The sequence below is a fragment of the Cyanistes caeruleus genome, chromosome 2 (genome assembly GCF_971803275.1).
Source record: "Cyanistes caeruleus chromosome 2, bCyaCae1.hap1.1, whole genome shotgun sequence".
In the NCBI taxonomy this organism is placed as follows: Eukaryota; Metazoa; Chordata; class Aves; order Passeriformes; family Paridae; genus Cyanistes; species Cyanistes caeruleus.
Genome location: NC_141702.1, coordinates 67,146,331 through 67,164,150, shown reverse-complemented (window position 1 = coordinate 67,164,150; position 17,820 = coordinate 67,146,331). Strand labels below are relative to the sequence as shown.

Genomic DNA, 17,820 nt, shown 5'->3' with positions numbered 1-17,820 from the left:
CATTGAGATGTTGGAGCATGTCCAGAGGAGGGCAGTGAAGCTGGTGAATGGTCTGGAACACAAGTCCTATGAGGAGCGGCTGAGGGAGCTGGGAGTATTTAGCCTGGAAAAAAACGGAGGCTGACAGGAAACCTTATCACTCTCTACAACTGCCTGAAAGGAGGCTGGCAGCCTCTTCTCCCAGGCAACTAGAAAGAGGAAATGACCTTACACTGTGCCAGGGAAGGTTTAGGTTTAATATCAGGAAGAATTTATCCACAGAAAGGGCTGATAAACATTGGAATGGGCTGCCCAGGGAGGTGATGGAATCATCATCACTGGAAGTGTTAAGAAACAACTGGACATGGCACTTAGTGCCATGATCTAGTTGACAAGGCAGTGCTTGGTCAGAGATTGTACTCTGTAATCTGGGAGGTCATTGCAACCTAAATGATTCTGTGATTCTGTGAAATCAATATTATAAGTTCAAGTAGGAATCTCTTTTTTAAGCAAGTATTTCTGATAGTAATTGGTTACCTGTTAATTTATTTTAATAAAAAGGCAGGGTTTAGCTTAAAATATTATCTTCATGAATATGATAGAAGAACACTTATATAGTACATATTAACATTCTGATAACTTTTGTATTACTTTGACAACTTAAAGCAGAACTTGTACTCAAAAGTTTCATTAAGTAACGATCACCTGCAAGAATTTCCTACAGTTCTTTTGCACTTCTCTCTTCCTACCAGCCTACTAAATCCATTGGTGGAGTTTTTCTGGTGTCTCTATATATCATGTTCAGCTATTGATCTCTTTCTAACCAGTGTCTTTTACAAGGCTTACTGATCCAAAGCATTGCCCATAAACAGGAATGCTAATAGAATCAGTAATAACACTTATTCCACCAAATATTGCAAGGTTCTGCTGGAAAGAGCTTGGTATATGAGAAGTGATTGGTGGAATCATGATGCTGGTTATTTATATGATTTGTTAGCATGAGACTTCTCAGGAAAGTATAAAAACTTCTATAAATATGTGTGAAAAATAAGAGAGAAGGCCCTGAAGGAATAGTTGTGAATGGCTATAGAACTTTTTTAAGGTGGGTCAATGCAAAATTTTTGATATTTAACACTATTCAATATCCTTTTTAGCATCTACAAGGATGGAGTAGAGAGGATAGATACTAAATAAACCAGTTACACCAAACTGGTTAAAGCTGCAGGTCTTGAGCAGAAGTATTAAGAGTTCAGAATGGTCATTAAAATTGAAGATATGATTATGAAAAATAGCTCCTATAAATCAATAGGACCTAATGTAATTAGTCTGCTGAGATATCCTTCTGTCTCAAAGGTTTTCAGATTTTTATTTGGTTATGTAGGAAATATTACTGAGCTATTTGTCCTGCCCATGCCACTGCTCTGCTATAATTGCTTACCACTGCTCATTGTGGTGGCAGTAAACACCACATTTTCACTGTTTTAATCTTACTCTTAAAAACCTCCACACATTTCTAAAATTAATACTAGCTGAAAATAAATTATCTTAATTTCCCACCTTCACATCATCCTGGAGCCATAACCCTTCCCCCTTCCTCACTCCTATAAATCTATATCTGTCTGTTCTGTAGATAACTGTGACTTTGCTACAGGCATACATTACTGTGAATTAAGGAAGGTTTTGACAGATAGCCTTAAGCTATACATGTAGGAAAAATGGAGTAAGATGAAAGGCATGACTTAAGGGGAATGAATGAACATTAACATATTTATTAAAAAGCAATGAGAATGAAGCCCCTGGGGTTGTAAATGTAGATCTTTTGAGGGCCCTTCTAGGCTTTCTGTGATTCAATATGATGATTTATAAGAAAGCAAAATCTATTTTAAAAGTCTCTAAGTATGTGGACATGTGATCTTAACTAAATATAGCTGAGTAGTGCCAATGATATCAGTAAGACTACTTGTACCTACAAATGAATATAAGAAAGTATGTTTTAATTAAAAGCCATGTGTGTTTAAATAGTGCAGTGAGTTATAAGGCTGAAATTACACTACTCAGAAAAATATTCTGCATTTTAAATTTTTTAATTTAGATTTTTTTAAAGATTATAATTAAAATTTAACATTATGTAACATAATAGTTACATTTGAAGATTACCACAACAATTAAGAAACTATTTTAGAATTTGAATTCAAACAATCACTCTATTCAAGAAAATTAAGATTTCTTTAAGTATTCCAGCACATAATCATATTGTTTGCTCCAATATTATAAGGATTTCATGATAGAACTAATTATTAGTAAAAAGTTGTCAGGCAGCTATTAAAATTTTTCAAATTCTCCGATCAAAAAAATTAAACTCAGATTTTTTGTTTTAAAACATAAGAATACCTACAAATTAAGCAGAGACATTGATTTGTATATAATTTCTGTATGACCTTTAGTCATATGAATTAGTATTTCCATAGTAGGGACTTTGAGGTAGAAGGGAGGGCCAAGGCAGGAATTTTCCTAATTCTGTGTTGCTGAACTTGCTCCAGAGTATAATACTCATGGAAATAAGTTCCTGATCTTCCAGACTGTGAAGACCTTGGAGATAATAGTTTGCTTAGATGCAGTTGGTAGTCCACAGCCACGTCTTTTTCTTCAGCAGTTCAGTTAAGTGAATTTACAAGAAGATCTGAAATATGGATGTGATCTATGTGTTCTTAATCATAGGAACACGCTCTGAATCTTGTGTTGAGATTTCCCACAAACAAAATAGTATGTTAAATTAAATACCACAGACCAACATGAACTACATTCATCACAATTACACTTAGAGTGTGTCTGTCTTGACTTACATTTTGGTTGAAAATATTTCCAAGAAAGTAATTACTGTTAAATTTTTCTGAAAATATTAACTCATACCTTGTGTCACTGTATCAAAATATGGATTCAGGTTTCCATATAACACATGAACTCTTCGCTTAAGTACCAGCATGTTATAGTCATAGATTAGATTATTGACATAAAAGTGAAAGCATATGTATATAACTGTAAATGCAAATGTGTATAACCCTTTGATTGGAATTATTCCGCAGAAGCCACTAAACCAGTTTTTCATTATTTTTTTCCAAGATGACTGCCAAAGCCTGTCTTTAGATTTACGATTGTAGTACCATTAATATTTATAATTTGGGAGCTATAAAAAGATGAATGAGTGACTATTTCCTACCATTAGAGCTATTTGACACCTTTTCTCTACAAAGTAAAATAGTATGGCTTATTCAAGCACTGAAGCAACATCTTTTTTATTGACAAGAAATGCTGGTAGAATATGTTAAGTTTTTTTAAAAAAGCCAGTTTTGGACTTGGAATTGGACAGCTAAGCAGCATCCTCAGATGCTTCAAGATACATTAGATAGACAATGAATTATGACATAGGCTTGATGTTTCCAGCCAGGCAAGGCAAGATTGTCCTGTATAAAGGTACTTGATCTGTCTGGTTATTACATTACCACTAATGCATTTTCCTACAAATGCCAGTACTCTAAGTTAATAGAAATTGCTAAAGTTGTTTGGTTGTTTTTTCCCTGTTGGGCCCAATAAACAGAAGAATTACTTTTAGAGAGTGTGGTAATATGAGAACAGTCTGTGGGATAAAGAAATAATGGAAAACTGACTTGATGCTTCAGTACAGATAGAAGAATATTGCATAGGAAATCTCTGCTATTTATTTTTTTATTTTTGCTGTTTATTTTTTTCCTCTTCTTCATGTCACTCAGTCCTTCATTGCCTCTGTCCCTCTATAGTTTCCCCATTCTTATTTTCATCCTGCATCATGAAGCATTTATTACTTAATTTTTTTCATATTACAGAACTGATTGAATGCATTCAGGAAGCACCAAGGGGAAAAAATCCCACTTGTAGGTACAGTGGCTATTAAGCCTAGAGATGTAGCAGGAAGCAAGCCATTAACTGAAAGATGATCTTACACTCTGTGGAAACAAGGAGATTAAGGCTAATGGCAGAGACCAGACCTGACTGAATAGCTCTTGTACTGAAAGGCTGTGAAGCAGTGACAACTACACTCACTTAGTGCAGGGTGGGGATTCACAACTTGAACAGTGGAGGCTACAACTTCATGTCTCGAGTTGTCAATGAAAGTCAGAAAGCCAAAATTTACTTCACCAGTTGTCTCATAGATTTTACTAGAACATCTCCAGTGGTGGATTTGGTTGAATTAAACCATCTCAGTGAGTCAGGAGAACAAGATTTGAGCCTACAGGCTTCAATTCATAAAAAGAAACAGTTTTGTTTGATGAACAGTAGGGCTAATATAAAGAGTATATTCCCAGTCTTTAAACCAGTCTTTACAGAATAATTAGTAAACACAAGCCCCTTGTTTTAAACAAGTGAAGGCAGTGTTCTTGGGGCTTTTTCTTTTTAAAAGTAATTTCATTTTTAGTAACTAAAGAGCAATGCACACATTTACACATGGCAGGAGAGTAGTGCAGTAAGTGGGGATTTCTCATGTCTCCATTCTGGGGCATGGGAGAGTTTCATTCCATTCATAATTTCTTCAAAATCGAATGCAGCCAATGTGATGTAACCCCATAAACATTTCCCTGATAAAATTTGCCTATCCTAAAGTAACTCTGTTGTACATATGTTAGCTTTACTCTTACATGGCCTAAGGGTAGATTTTTAGCATTTCAGAGAAGAGGGAGGTAAGATATGTTATTAGTTTTTTCATTTTCTGACTTTTGCAAATTTACTCAAACCTTGATGTTATCAGTCTCCTGTCCTCTCTCTCCTTATCTGCTTAATATCAGCCGGGTGACATCCCTGTGGGGATAAGTGTCTTTGTCAGTCTGGAACTGAGCAGGTGATTGTATCAATGCCTGTTAGTGTGGATGTCTGTCTAACCAGTTTTGAAAGCACATGATACTGTTATAAGGATATATTTATAGTACAGTCATTTGTCTTCCTGAAAAATGAGAGCAGCTCAGCTGGAAACACACTGCTTAATTTATGTCAAACCATTGCTAATCACAGCTGTTACTGGAATGTACTGCATAACAATATTAAGTTTAATCTAGATAATTTGAAAAAGAGGCATTTGGGAAATCTGCTCCAGTCATCCTTCACAAAAATTATGTGGCCACATCTATATCAGACACATGTTTTGTTTACAGCTTTGAAACTAAAGTTCACTTACTGCTGTGCCTTTATTCTCTTTGGTTTGTTTGTTTCTCCCAGATATTAAGAATTTTATTCTCCTCTTATATTGTGTGATCATTCAATAGCATTGAATATTCTTCAGACTTTTCATGAAAGGTACTCAATTTTCTGTAATCTATCCCATTTTCTAATATTTAAATCACTCTGCACCTTAGATAATCTGCAAAAAACTCAAAAACCAACAACAGCAACAAACCAACAAAAAAAAAAAGAAACAACAAACCACTACAAAAGCCTGCAGAGGTCTCACGGGAGATCTCATCCATGTAGGTAAATACTGGGAGGGAGAGTGTAAAGAAGATGGTACCAGAATCTTTTCAGTGGCTCCCAGTGACCAGAACAAAGACAATGAAAACTGAAACATAGGAGATTGTATGAACATCAGGAAACATTTCTTTACTGCGAGGGAGACAAAGCACAGATGCAGGGTGCCCAGAGAAGTTGTGGAATCTCCATCCTTGGAGATATTTCAAATCCATCTGGACATGGCCTTGCTCTATGTGGCCTAATTTGAATCATTAGACAAAATTATTGCCAAAGGTCCCTTCTGTTACCCAACCATAAATGTTGTTATTCCATGAAAAAGTAGTTACTTCAAAAACTTTGTCTGAGGTGAGAGAATCTTTCTAAGATTGGTTGAAGATTGGCAGGCAGAACTGGTCTGGTTTTTAACTCTTCTGATTCAGGTATCCATGGGCAGCCACTTCTGTCCTACACCTCTAGCTTTCTGTTTCTGACCCCTACACCATCTACACTGAAGGTGTTCTTCAGAAGTGTTGAGTGTTATTTTGTCTTTGCAGCAGGGATCAGGTATGTCTATTGTCAGCATATCCTCCACACAGTACAGAGACAAGACATGCAGAAATAGCACCTCTCAATAGCAGCAGTAAATATCCTTCATGCTCATTTCTATGCAATTAGACTCACTATTGCATACAACAGTTTGATTTCTTTCGAGCATCCCTTCATGCTTGAGAAAAGTAAGTAATTTTATATACTACCAGGTTAGTGGTATTATCTGAGGAAGTGATTTGAAATGCTCATAATTTTGAACTTTTTCAAGTTGCTGTCTCAATAAGGCAGTAGTGATAGTACTGGCTGCTACACCACATTACATTAATACGATTAGAACTAAATCCTCCTTGCCTTAACCTCACAAGTAATCCTATTGATATCAATTTGTTTCAAAGTCTTCTTACTGTGACAGGGAGTTGTAGCACTTTTCAGAATCACCTTCAGGGATCACAAGACACATACAGGCACTCTCTGCAGATAACTTAAATAACACACCAAGCACAACTGCAGTTTGACATTCATGCCTGGTGATTTTTGTCTTTGAGGCCTCAGACATTCTGTATGAATTTGTGAATTTTTTCATTTAGCCTATGGAGCCTTAAACGACCCTCTCAAACAGGTGAACAGGGTAGCAAATAGGAGCAGATAAACTAAATGCTTCAACAAAAAATCAACTTCACTTGTTCCTTACTCTTCCTGTCTATGCCTACAGTGAATACTGTGGCTAGCACAACTTCTTTCTGCCCCACAAGTGGTTGGATTTTGGATTTTCCTGCATGACTGTTTTTTTCATTAGTCCTTTTAAAGGCTTGCAGCATCACCATTCTGTAAAACTGAGGAAAGTTGTCTTCTTCAAAAAACAGATATTCTTTAATATAAATTAAAGATAAACTTTCAAAAAGTATTGGCAGAATGCGACAGTTTGGAAGAACTAAAAGAAAGTTACTATTCTCTCTAGAGAGTTATTGAGATATTTCCCATAGAACAGTGTTTTAAAGTCACTTACTCTTAACTAGAAGAAATTTGAAGGGATTACATTTTGGTGGGGAAAGGGGGAGGGGAAAAACCTAAACTTCTTTAGCCCTTATTTATCTCAGTTAATTACAGGCAGAAAGGAGAACAAGATTTGCTTCTTCCAAAGTCAAAGCATGTTTCCACAGTAGCATCTTCACAGAAACCTGGCAAGAGATAAGTGTTCCCAAGCCTGAACTTTATTGTAGTGAGAGCATGTAAAAAATTTATTTACCAGTTTTTCTGGCCCTATTTCCCATCTTTTTTCTATTTCCCCTCTGCTCTTCACATTTTAGTTGTTAAGATGAATCTTTCGCCTTCTGTCTGTCTTTGAGTGTATTGAGAAAAATAGAAGAGAGGTGTGCTGCTAGTTTTACATGCTCATAAACCAATGGTTTCAGAGCCAATGGAAAAGATTGTTCAGACTTTTTTCTGAGTTTTAGGGCTTGAAGGAAGGTGGTGCTCAAGAGGAAAATGTTTATGAATGCAAATATAGATATTTAATTTTTTCAGGGGATGTCAGAAGGTTCAGACAGGGTCTCGCTGGCAAGAACTCCCACTGAATTCTGGGGGGATTTGGTTCCCAATTTTTATCAGTGTCTGTGGAAATTCCTTCTGTATCTATGTGATTTTTGCCATTGGGTTGAAAAATGACACAAGAAGAGTACCCCAGAACAGAGGGAACTGCTCCAGATTACAGTCCTGGAGAAATAACAGAGTAATTTGCTGGGGCTGTTGCAGCCAAGATAGAGGAAAGAGATGCAGTACATATTCCTTGAATGCCCCAGTGTGCCAGATACCAACTGTGTGAAGCAGGCTGGTCACAATGTGAACAATGGGAACACAGGTGAGTATCCCTAGTTTGCTAACCCTTAAAAAAGTCTGTCTGTGGGTCAAAGCCAATTCTGCCAACAGCTAAACCAAATTAAGTTTTCATTAATGTAAGCTACTAGTGAAGATACAATGTTGCTGGAAGTACAGTTCAACTTTCCCTATAAAGTGAAACAGTGGATTGTTTCCAATAGCATGTGAAGCACCTTCTGTCCACATTCCTTCTCCTCCCTAGTACTTTTTGTGTGCTTGTATATAGTCTGTATTTTGCATTTCAGAAGACACAGTCCAAAAGCACTTTGCCTTAAAGAATATGCTCTCAGAGGTTTTACAGGGATTCCTGGTATTTTTCAGGCTGCTGTGGGAAATTCATCAATAAATAAGTAGGACAGTAAAGTTAACATTAAAAAAACACTCCTAAGGCAACTCCCCCTAGCCACTTCCTAATTTCTAAATAAGCATGCCTTTTTTTGCCTCTCTTCATCCATGGATTCATGCACAATGTGTGTGCTGATGCAGATGAGCAGCACTGACACTGTGTCTTGCAGCCACACTGGTGATGCCATGTGTGGGAGTTACTCATGTGGAACTGTGGCTTATGCAAACTCCACATCCCTGCCCATAGGCTGGGAAAAGAAGGCAGCCATAAGGCAGGGAAAAGATTTATGAATGCTGCAATGTATCTAGGCTTTTGCTGTCACTTTGACTGCATTTTCTTAATGTGCTGGCCTTAACAGCTGAACGAGCAGAAAGAAATAGTGCAGGAAGCTCTCACTTATATTCTCTTGTGCTATAAAAACATCTCTTTTTATTGCTTTGATATTATGTCAAACCTATGTCTCACTTTTTGACCACTTGAATAGTCCATTAGACTATCAGAATTGTCTTCATTTTTGTTTTGTGTAATTTCACTAACACTGTAACAGATCTGGGGGATGTTTATGGGAAGATTTTATCTCTGTTCAGTGATTTATTATTTTCATCTGACTGTAGTATCGCCATAGATACCTACTTTTACTTAATTTTCAGCCCTGTTTTTACATGCTCTAATTGTGAGTGTACAAGAACTGAGCTTGGAGATCCACCTGCAATATTGCCCTAACTTCCTCAGTTCTCATCATCAATTCTTCTTTCAGTTTTTGCTGGTCTATTGTTTATCTGGATGAAGGCCTTCATGATTTTTTTTCCTATTCAAATGGATTTTGTGTTCCAGTGCTTCTGAGTGACTGTTTTTCTCTTTTTCAGGCTTTAGAAATTGCATGTCTGAGTGAACTCTGAAATGTAATCAGAAGTCAATCAGAGGAATGTAATGGACATGGTTCTTTTGACTCAGTACTGTCTCAGGGAAAGTTTATTCTCTGTAAAAAGTTCTTTAGAGTCTTTTCTTTTTGAGATTTCCTGAAAACAAACAAAATACTAAGGAGAATTTTTTTTTCTCCTTAACATTCTGAAACACTCATTTATGAATTTCTCTCTGGCACCAAAGGTGATTTGTTTAAACACTGACTGATGTATCTGTTCCTTTCCTTCCCTTCCTTTTCAGAATTCTGATGTATCCACTGTCACATCCTTTAAAATCAGGTCGTGACTTTTGTCAAGGCCCACAAGAGTATTGATGAGAGTGTTGATGTTGTACCGACATGTGTCTTTGTGTTAAAATCCCACTTCAAAGTGAAGCCATAATAATAGCACACAAGTTGAATGAATAAAAATAGCTTGCACAAATGCCTATATACAACTCATCAGTTATGGCAGCTGAATAAGAATTGTAGGCAGATGTGATGACATAATAACTCCTGAGAGAATAGGGAAATTATCTTACAGAGAAATACACTACACTAAAGGCCATGGGATCTGAGAAGTTAAATCATGATTTCTTGAAGTTTCAAAAATAGTTTGCATGGGATAGCCATATATTCAACACAGCATTTGATCAGGCAGGATGAAAAGTGCTGCTAACATACAATTATTAGAGTTCAAAGCAGATGCTGTGTTCTCCATTGAACCTGAAGGTGAGAGCAAATACATCTAAATACATCTAATGCTCTTTACAGGATGGCACCCTGACTGTGGTTGATAGCATTTCCTTATGGGGAACACAAGAACTTTATATGCATAAAAATAATACTTCTGTAATGTGTTGTGATCCTGATTTGGTCCAACATCTGCTGTCAGTCAAAGGTTTCAGGCATTTCTTTATCCAGTACCCCCTGAAATTTATCTTTGTACTGTTGCACACCATTTCATACTCCAGTTGAAATACAAGTTTTTAAACAAGTGGCATTAATCTGTATGTGACAGAAAAGTATGTCACACAATGGAGACGTCATTAAGGGGTGGAACCAGTTTACATGGGATCTGGTTCTTCTTTGGACTTCTCAGGTCAAGACTACAAAAGTCAGCCTTTCTGTGTGTTTTATCCATAGTAAAATGGGGATAAAGATACCTTTGATATTTTTCTTGCTTATTTTGGGATGTACCATTTTTAACAATGTGATCTTCATTGGAGGCTATAGTATTAATGTCATAGAAACAAAATAGTTGAAAATTGAGTCAGGCTACAGTACTAGATTTTCTCCTCTCTCTCCCCATCTAGGTTTTTAGAGTGTGGGATATACAGACTCTATCACCACTGCAGGTCTTCTATGAAAATCATGGGACTCCAGAAGAGATTAATGCCTTTCCCATGGTATTTGACAATGATCATGGCATGCTTTTCACAGGTATGTTATTGAAGGTGTATGAGAGCATGCCCCTATTCCTAGCATCCAGTTTTCTTTATGATTAAATACAACTGAAGTCGAGCACAGGAGTAAGGTAGATGAGAATATACAGAATACTGAGAGATGAGGGTATTGCACATTAGAACTGTTTTAAAGTGGGTTATATATGGTGCTAATTTCAATACTGAAAATGGCATGAAAATATGCATCATGGGAATTAACATCAGGAACCAAAGGAAATGAGAAAGGCTTCTCTGAAGGCTTCTCCCACAGCAAAATTAAACTACAGATATTGTTATATAGACTTATCATTTCTTGAAAGCTATTAAGTTATTGATTTCCCCATAACTATTCCTCTAGGACCCACCTCTTGTTTGGAAATGAAAACAGCAGCATACAATCTCTGTGGAGCCCTCACAAGTATATTCCAGCTCCTTATTTAACTCAGTAGCTAAAGGCAGCCCTACAACCTGAGGTGTCAACAGACACACTGCCCAGCTGATCAGGAATAAAATATTGTGGGAACTCAACTTGGGATTTCTGGGCTCTGTTTCCTGACTTTCTAGAAGAACTCCTGGCACCTCTGAGGGACCAGAGCCTTGCAGTTATCACTAAGGAGGTTAGCCTTTTATATCTAAAGCAGAGACTCTTGAATCAGCAAGGTTTGTCTGCCCCAGAGATGTAGTGACAAAAAAGACAGCTTTGAGCTTGTTCTAGGCTACAGAGGCCTGACAAGTACCAGGCACATAAAATAATTTTTCCTTGGAGACAGCTTTTTCTGTCCTTGCATTAGGAACAAGGCACAAAGTTTGCAAAGCTTGTCAGATGTGAGAAGATGAATGTGAAACATTTTGTTTTCAGTGACCTGATGGTTTCTACTAAATTTTTTAATCACTAAAGGATACAGATGCTGTCTTCATTTCAAATTTATGCTTGTGAGATTTTCAAGGCTTAGCAATGTCAGGGATTTATACAGGTCACTCCTTGACAAAATGAGGTAATTTGCCCTTATAAACAATGGTTCTATAGGTGCCTAAATATTTATAAAAGTCTGGTCCTAGACTCTGTTAATGAGTCCACTAAAAGCCTGAGTGAATTTCTCCTTGGCCCTGAAGAGGGCAACAGGCTGCAGTTATATGTGAGTGAATTCAATTTCATTGCTATGTACCTGGCTTCACAGAGGAGATTTTCACTTAGGAATTCACTAACAATCAGAAATCACAGCTCACCTTCATGCTTCATTTGAATATTGCCATAGCTTTCCTTCTGTGCCCGTTTCCAAGCTGCTGGTCTCTGCACCTGGATTTATGCCAAGGATTAGGCAATTTCTTCCTTTGCTCTGTACTCACTGCTGCTCCTCTGCTGGTAGATCAGCAGGGATACCGGGGCAGGGATACTGGAGCTGCAATGGGAGACTGCATATGTATTCTGTCTTGAGAGCACTGTACAGACCTTGTATTTTCTTTTGTCATTGTCTCTGTCTGCCTCTGTGTTTGCAATCCCTGATCTAAGAGCACTGGAAGGTGTTTGGAAAACACCATTCAGAACTGCAGTGCTGTAAAAAGGAAGGTTCTGGAAAGACATTATCATTGCCTGCAGATAGAATTGCTTTATCTCTAAGAAGGCAGAAACCAGAATTCATATGAGTGATACATCTCCCAGTTAGAGTTTTATGTATTTGGATTCATTCCATTTCATGCCAACCAACTCTGTGACTGGGGGATTTATGGCTTCTACTAATTTGCAGTCAGAATGTCAGTCTCATCAAAGGTGGGAAGAAGACTGTGTAAGACAGGTAAATACTTAGCCATTGTTTGACTGTGCTTTTTGGGAACTGTGTGTGAATGTTTTATGCTTCAGAGAACAGGTATTCTCAAAAAACAGACAATAGTCTATATCCTCTTCAGAAGAACTCATATGAACCCAATAGTTTACATGAAATCTTTTAATTTCCAGGAAAAGTAATTATGCACAAAATATACATATTCTCACTTCTCTCACCTTGTGCAGGTTCAGAGGTCATTGATATTTATCCCCTAGCTAATGTGATACAAGATTCAAAAGAGTTGCCTCAGACACATGAGAAGAGCCTCAATGTTCTCCTTTACAACAGAGCTTTTCACCAGATTCTCAGCATTTGCACTGAGTCAATACTGAAGGTGAGTGCAAGCTGTCACCCTTTATACTGAAAAATAAGTCTCAACTTTTTTATTTGGAATAACTTATCAGGAAATTTGATAAGTTACTAGTAATTTTTATTCAAGGTGTAGTTTCTGTGGCTATTTTTGGGGTCCAAAGAAGTGGTAGCCATGAACCCTATTTGGGGGAAAAGATCCTACTTTTCTTTTTAGCAGCACTATAAAAATCTTAAGAGATACTGAGAACCTGTAGTTTTAGGGAGAAGTAGCATCTTTTATTGAGTCAGTTGGTGATGCATGGCATTCCTGTGGAGAAAGGCTTGTTTGTGTAATGGTTTGTTCAGTTCATACTCTCTCAAAAGATGTTATTTGTCACTCCAAACCCTGCCTTCCTTAGACCACAATGGCTGCAACACTATTACAACCGCAAGATAATTTGGAGCACTTGGCTCTATAGAAAATCAGATTCCAGTGCATATGAAATCAGTAGCTACTTGATAAATCCAATTGAATCTGAGCTATCCCACTACAGTGACCAAATTTTGTACTGGCATTTCATTGTAAGGTGTTGCTTAAATTTCTAAAAGGATTCAATAATGATCAGAGATAGTTGTTTCTGCTTTTTTTGGACCAAATGTTTATGAAAAGCTTCATTTGCACATTCTGCACAGAAACTACAACTCAAACAATTCTTTCTAGTTAAATTTCTTTGCTTGCAAACTGTAAAAACACTTTATATTTAATGTCAGTCTCTCTGGCTTAACAAGGGTCTTTATCACAGCATTCATAAAAAACAGAGCCTTCCTTTGCCTGGGTGGCTTCCCTAGAGAGAGGGACATTTTCAGGGAAAATAAGTGATGTTTCACTAAAAAAATTTGCTGTTTGCCATAATTTCTCCTATTACAGTAGAACACATTGTATGTTCTACTGTGAGACTAGTTTTAGAGGATGTATTAAAAATAACTATAATATTATTTTTTTCAGGTCTGGGATCTAGAAACAGGGTCTCAAATATATCAATTAGAAGATGCACATGGGCTGAACACTGAGGTGACCTGTGCAGCCATTGAAATAAATGGGATTTATCTTGCTACTGGGGCATGTGATGGTAAAGCAATTAAATGATTACTACCTTTTTTTCTTTTTTTATACCTTTACTACTTACAATTACCCTTATTGGTTTTTTCTTTAATGGCATATTACATTAGCAGACAGAACTCTTCGCCTTGACTGTCTCAGTGACAGGATTAATTTTGATTGCACAGCTGTCAGTCTGTAGAAAGGCAGGGTGGTTCTTGGTTGGGTTCTCTTTGACAGGTGGTTCACAGAAGTGTGGTTTTGTGTGCTTGGGCTCTGGTTCTTTTTCAGCCTATTACTCTTTGAAAGACTGTGTTCAAAGCTCTTGATCTGAAAAGTTGTTTCCTCATAATACTTAGGACCTAGATTTATAACTAAATGGCTGCAGATGAAGAATGGTAGTTTTTAATTTTCTAGTCTCTAAGCTCAATTTCATAGTGTTGGAAGTCATTGAACGCTCGAAAATTAGATAGATAGATAGATAGATAGATAGATAGATAGATAGATAGATAGATAGATAGATAGATGTTTCCTGTATTTTTCATGTCTGTTATTAAAGGTGCATGAGTTTTAGGTAATGTGACAAGACCTCTCCAATACACAAATGCACATCAAACCATGTAGGAAGCTTTAATAATTTTATAATTTGTTAACATGAAATAATTCTTCTTACATTAAAATGTTCAAGAGTACACACCTGAATTTCTAAAATATGTGAAACTTATGAAAGCTGCCTCGCATGAAGAGGAAATTATGGCCTTTTCTACACAACATACTGGCTAATATCTTTTGTTTCTACTTGGGAGCAGAGACTGCACCCTTTATGGATCTTAAGAGCACAACAAAAGGTGAATGTTCTCAAGTCTTACAAAAGAAAAGTCACATGTGATTCATTTCTTTACTTAAGAAAATTCCATAGCTCCTTCTCCCCACTAGTCCTCTGGGATAAATCCAACAATTTCTGCTCATTGCTGTCACTCAGAACCCAAAGTCTTCTGCCAGATACCCACACTCTGATTGCTCTCTGATAGTGTTATTTAAAAACTGTAATAAGTAAGATAAGCAGAGATCTTTTATCCTGGGCTGCACAAAAAATAGACAGGGAAAAAAAGATGGAAAAATTGAGAGGGTAGTAATGTTTCCTGGGAAGTTTTTTGTCAATGGAGCTGCTTTGCTAAGAAACACATGGTTACAATTTTTCAAAGGCTAGTGACCTAGCTCTTGACCTCAAATTGGATTTTCTCTTCCTTTCTCTTTTCCCCATTTGATCCTATTTAAGCTTCTGGATTTTCAGCACAGGTTATTGCTAAAAGTTCATTCCCTTTTCTACATTTTTGTCATCCCTGTGTAGGAACAGTGAAAATCTGGGAGTTTGAAAGCGGGCAAGAAGTTAAAGCCTTGCCTTTAGCACAACACAACAATGATGAGCATCGTATGCAGAAGATAGTTTATCTGAAGGCTGATGAGGGTCAACATGCAGTTATTGTTTTGCAGCAGAGAGGGAAGATAAAAATCATTCAGGTTTTTCAAATATGCTTCTTTTTCCTCCCTAATTTCATTTGGTAGCCCCTCATTTCTGAGGTAAAATAGAACTTTTTTAATAATTAGTAAATAAACTTTTAGAAACTGTCAAGGAACAATCTACTTTTTCAATGTTATCATTCTTTTGCCCTTCTGTCTAATGTTTAAAAGTTTATTAGTCCATCATTGGTTTTCAGCATTCTCATAATTGTTTCATTGAGTTTGCTTTTTCATTTGTGATTGAGGTTTCAGTAGTTACAGATCCTTTGAGGTAACAGCTTTACAATATTGGTGTTGTTACTACAGATGGTGTTTAGGCTATTTAAAGAGCTTCTTAAGATAATATTTTGATTAAAATATTATTTTATTTTTCTTTAAAATGCATAGATTAAAACAGTGGATTCTTAGGAACTGATACAAAGAAATAAGGCAGTAATAAATCAGATTGGCTTGCTTGGCTTGATTTTGAACATCTACTCTGTGTTCTTTTGGTCTAAAACTAACAGGTGGCATTCACAGCTTACAATAATCGTGGTCTAACTTCTCAGACTTCTTCTTTCTGTGGAATTACACTCCACAAATTGGAATGTTTTACTTGGGACAAAATTCTTCTGAAACTTTAAAGCTGCTATGTGCAAGGTAGAAAATGTGGGTTTAGACAGATTACATATTAGAGAAAAAGAACAAATATGCAGGCTCCCATCTCAGTAAATAATTTATTCTTTTGAGCCTGCTAATGCAAAGCTGCATTAAACAAGGTTTGCTTCTGTTATTCAGACTGTTTTGAAATACTGCATCACACCACTTGCTCCTCAGTGTTATTACTAAAAATGTTTAATAATCTATTAAATGCAAATGATGTAAATATATCCCTTATCAAACAAGTTGGTGAAGAGTTGAATCTCCTCCATGTCTCTTTGAAGCTAAGTAGATTAATATTTTCAGAACTACATTTTTCCACAAACATTTCTGTGATAATGAGAAATACAAGTTGTTTTATTATTAGCTTTTCTAAAGGCTTTCAATACAGTAGTTAGCAAGGTAAACTGGAATAGCAGCATAACAGTTCATCCTTTGCAGGACTCTACTATAGATCTCTCAATTTTTAGTCCTTCCCTTAAGGTATTTCTTGTTTGATTAACTCAATAGCATAAGAATACTAAAATCTTAATTATTGCTTCATTCTGCTGCTCAAAACATCTATGAAAACAGTAGCAAACCTAAGGAGACTATTTCAGTAACACTTCTCAAAATGGACAGAAATATCAATGTTAGAGCAGGAACTAGATACTGGAGTGAATTTGTTATAGTTGGAAAATTATCAGAGTACCTCCCAGTTGCCTCTAGGTGTGATGAGGAGGAATCAGAGACTCAGGACTTTAGCTGAGCTCTAGCTTCTCTTCTCACATAACTAGAACAACCATCACTTTTACTGTATGTTTTGGTAGATATGAAATGGAGAGTAATAATGTCTGTGAAATAAGCAGCTAAAACTAAGGAGACAACTTACTTCAAGGAGGTAGTTAAAATGAGTAAAATCAATAGCTCTGAACCCCACAGCTGCACTGCTTCTGATATAACAGCTGGTAACTTAAGGGGAACTGGAATATGTCTAGGTGAAACTTCAGTTTGCAGTTTAGGCATATGCTAGTTAATACCTGTAACAGTTTTTGTAATTTGTCACTGAAAACAAGCTTTTGATACACACTTACTATAATTCTTTATGAATAGAGAAATCCTTTCCTTCCTCTTTCATTAAGTCAGTTATTTTAATAGGGTGACTCAGCTCAAACAGATCTATATGTCACATGGGTGCTTCCTGAGATAGTGCCATTTCCACGAAGGAATCCAGTTGTCTATCTGTCACTGAAGCCTAGCTCCTTAAAGACACAAGATTTTTTTCCAGAGATTCGGCTTCTATGTAACACCAGTTCCATGAGAAATGATACAGAGGTGAGAAACACTTCAAAATTTCACATCGTTTACAGAAGATTGGAAAGTAAAATATTTACTGTGCTCACAAGGATTTAATGTTTTAGCAAAAGTACAACAACTAAATAATTATTCCCCACTATGGCCCCTTACAACCCTGCACATTCTATGATTCTGTGATTCCAGACTTTTCAGTACACTGAAATAAATACACAGAATAAATCATGTAAGAAAGTGACTGTTTCTAAGGGCTGTATCTTCCTAGAAGTCCATTGCATGGTTATCACCACAATTAAGGAGTTGCTGTGAACATACACTTCACATTCCTGTACAATATAGTAAATTGAGGTTCTCACATAAACTCCTCTAGAAATGAGATGTCTTTCTTCCTATAGCTAGGCTGACCTTTAGTAATAGTGGCACGTAAAGATCAAGCTGAGTATCAGAGTGATTTTCCTCTTTTACTGCTTCAGTAAAATAAAATGTCAAATTTATGTTTCATTTTATGTTTCAATTTAACTTGAATAGTCCAAAAGACTTAATTCCTATCTTGTAAAATTTCACTAACTTTGTAACAGATGTGGATG

The 17,820-nt window shown here is 36.5% G+C and overlaps 1 protein-coding gene across 16 annotated transcripts in view; it reads left to right on the top strand.

Moving 5' to 3' along the window:
* Window positions 1-17,820, top strand: part of WDR64 (WD repeat domain 64) — a 67,451-nt gene that overhangs the window by 33,203 nt on the left and 16,428 nt on the right. For all 16 annotated transcript variants that reach the window (XM_086877648.1, XM_086877642.1, XM_086877647.1 and 13 more), the window contains 5 exons: window positions 10,439-10,565; window positions 12,576-12,724; window positions 13,688-13,811; window positions 15,132-15,301; window positions 17,078-17,254. In XM_086877648.1, the coding sequence (XP_086733774.1) occupies window positions 10,439-10,565; window positions 12,576-12,724; window positions 13,688-13,811; window positions 15,132-15,301; window positions 17,078-17,254 (747 nt within the window). The remainder of the gene's footprint in view (window positions 1-10,438; window positions 10,566-12,575; window positions 12,725-13,687; window positions 13,812-15,131; window positions 15,302-17,077; window positions 17,255-17,820) is intronic.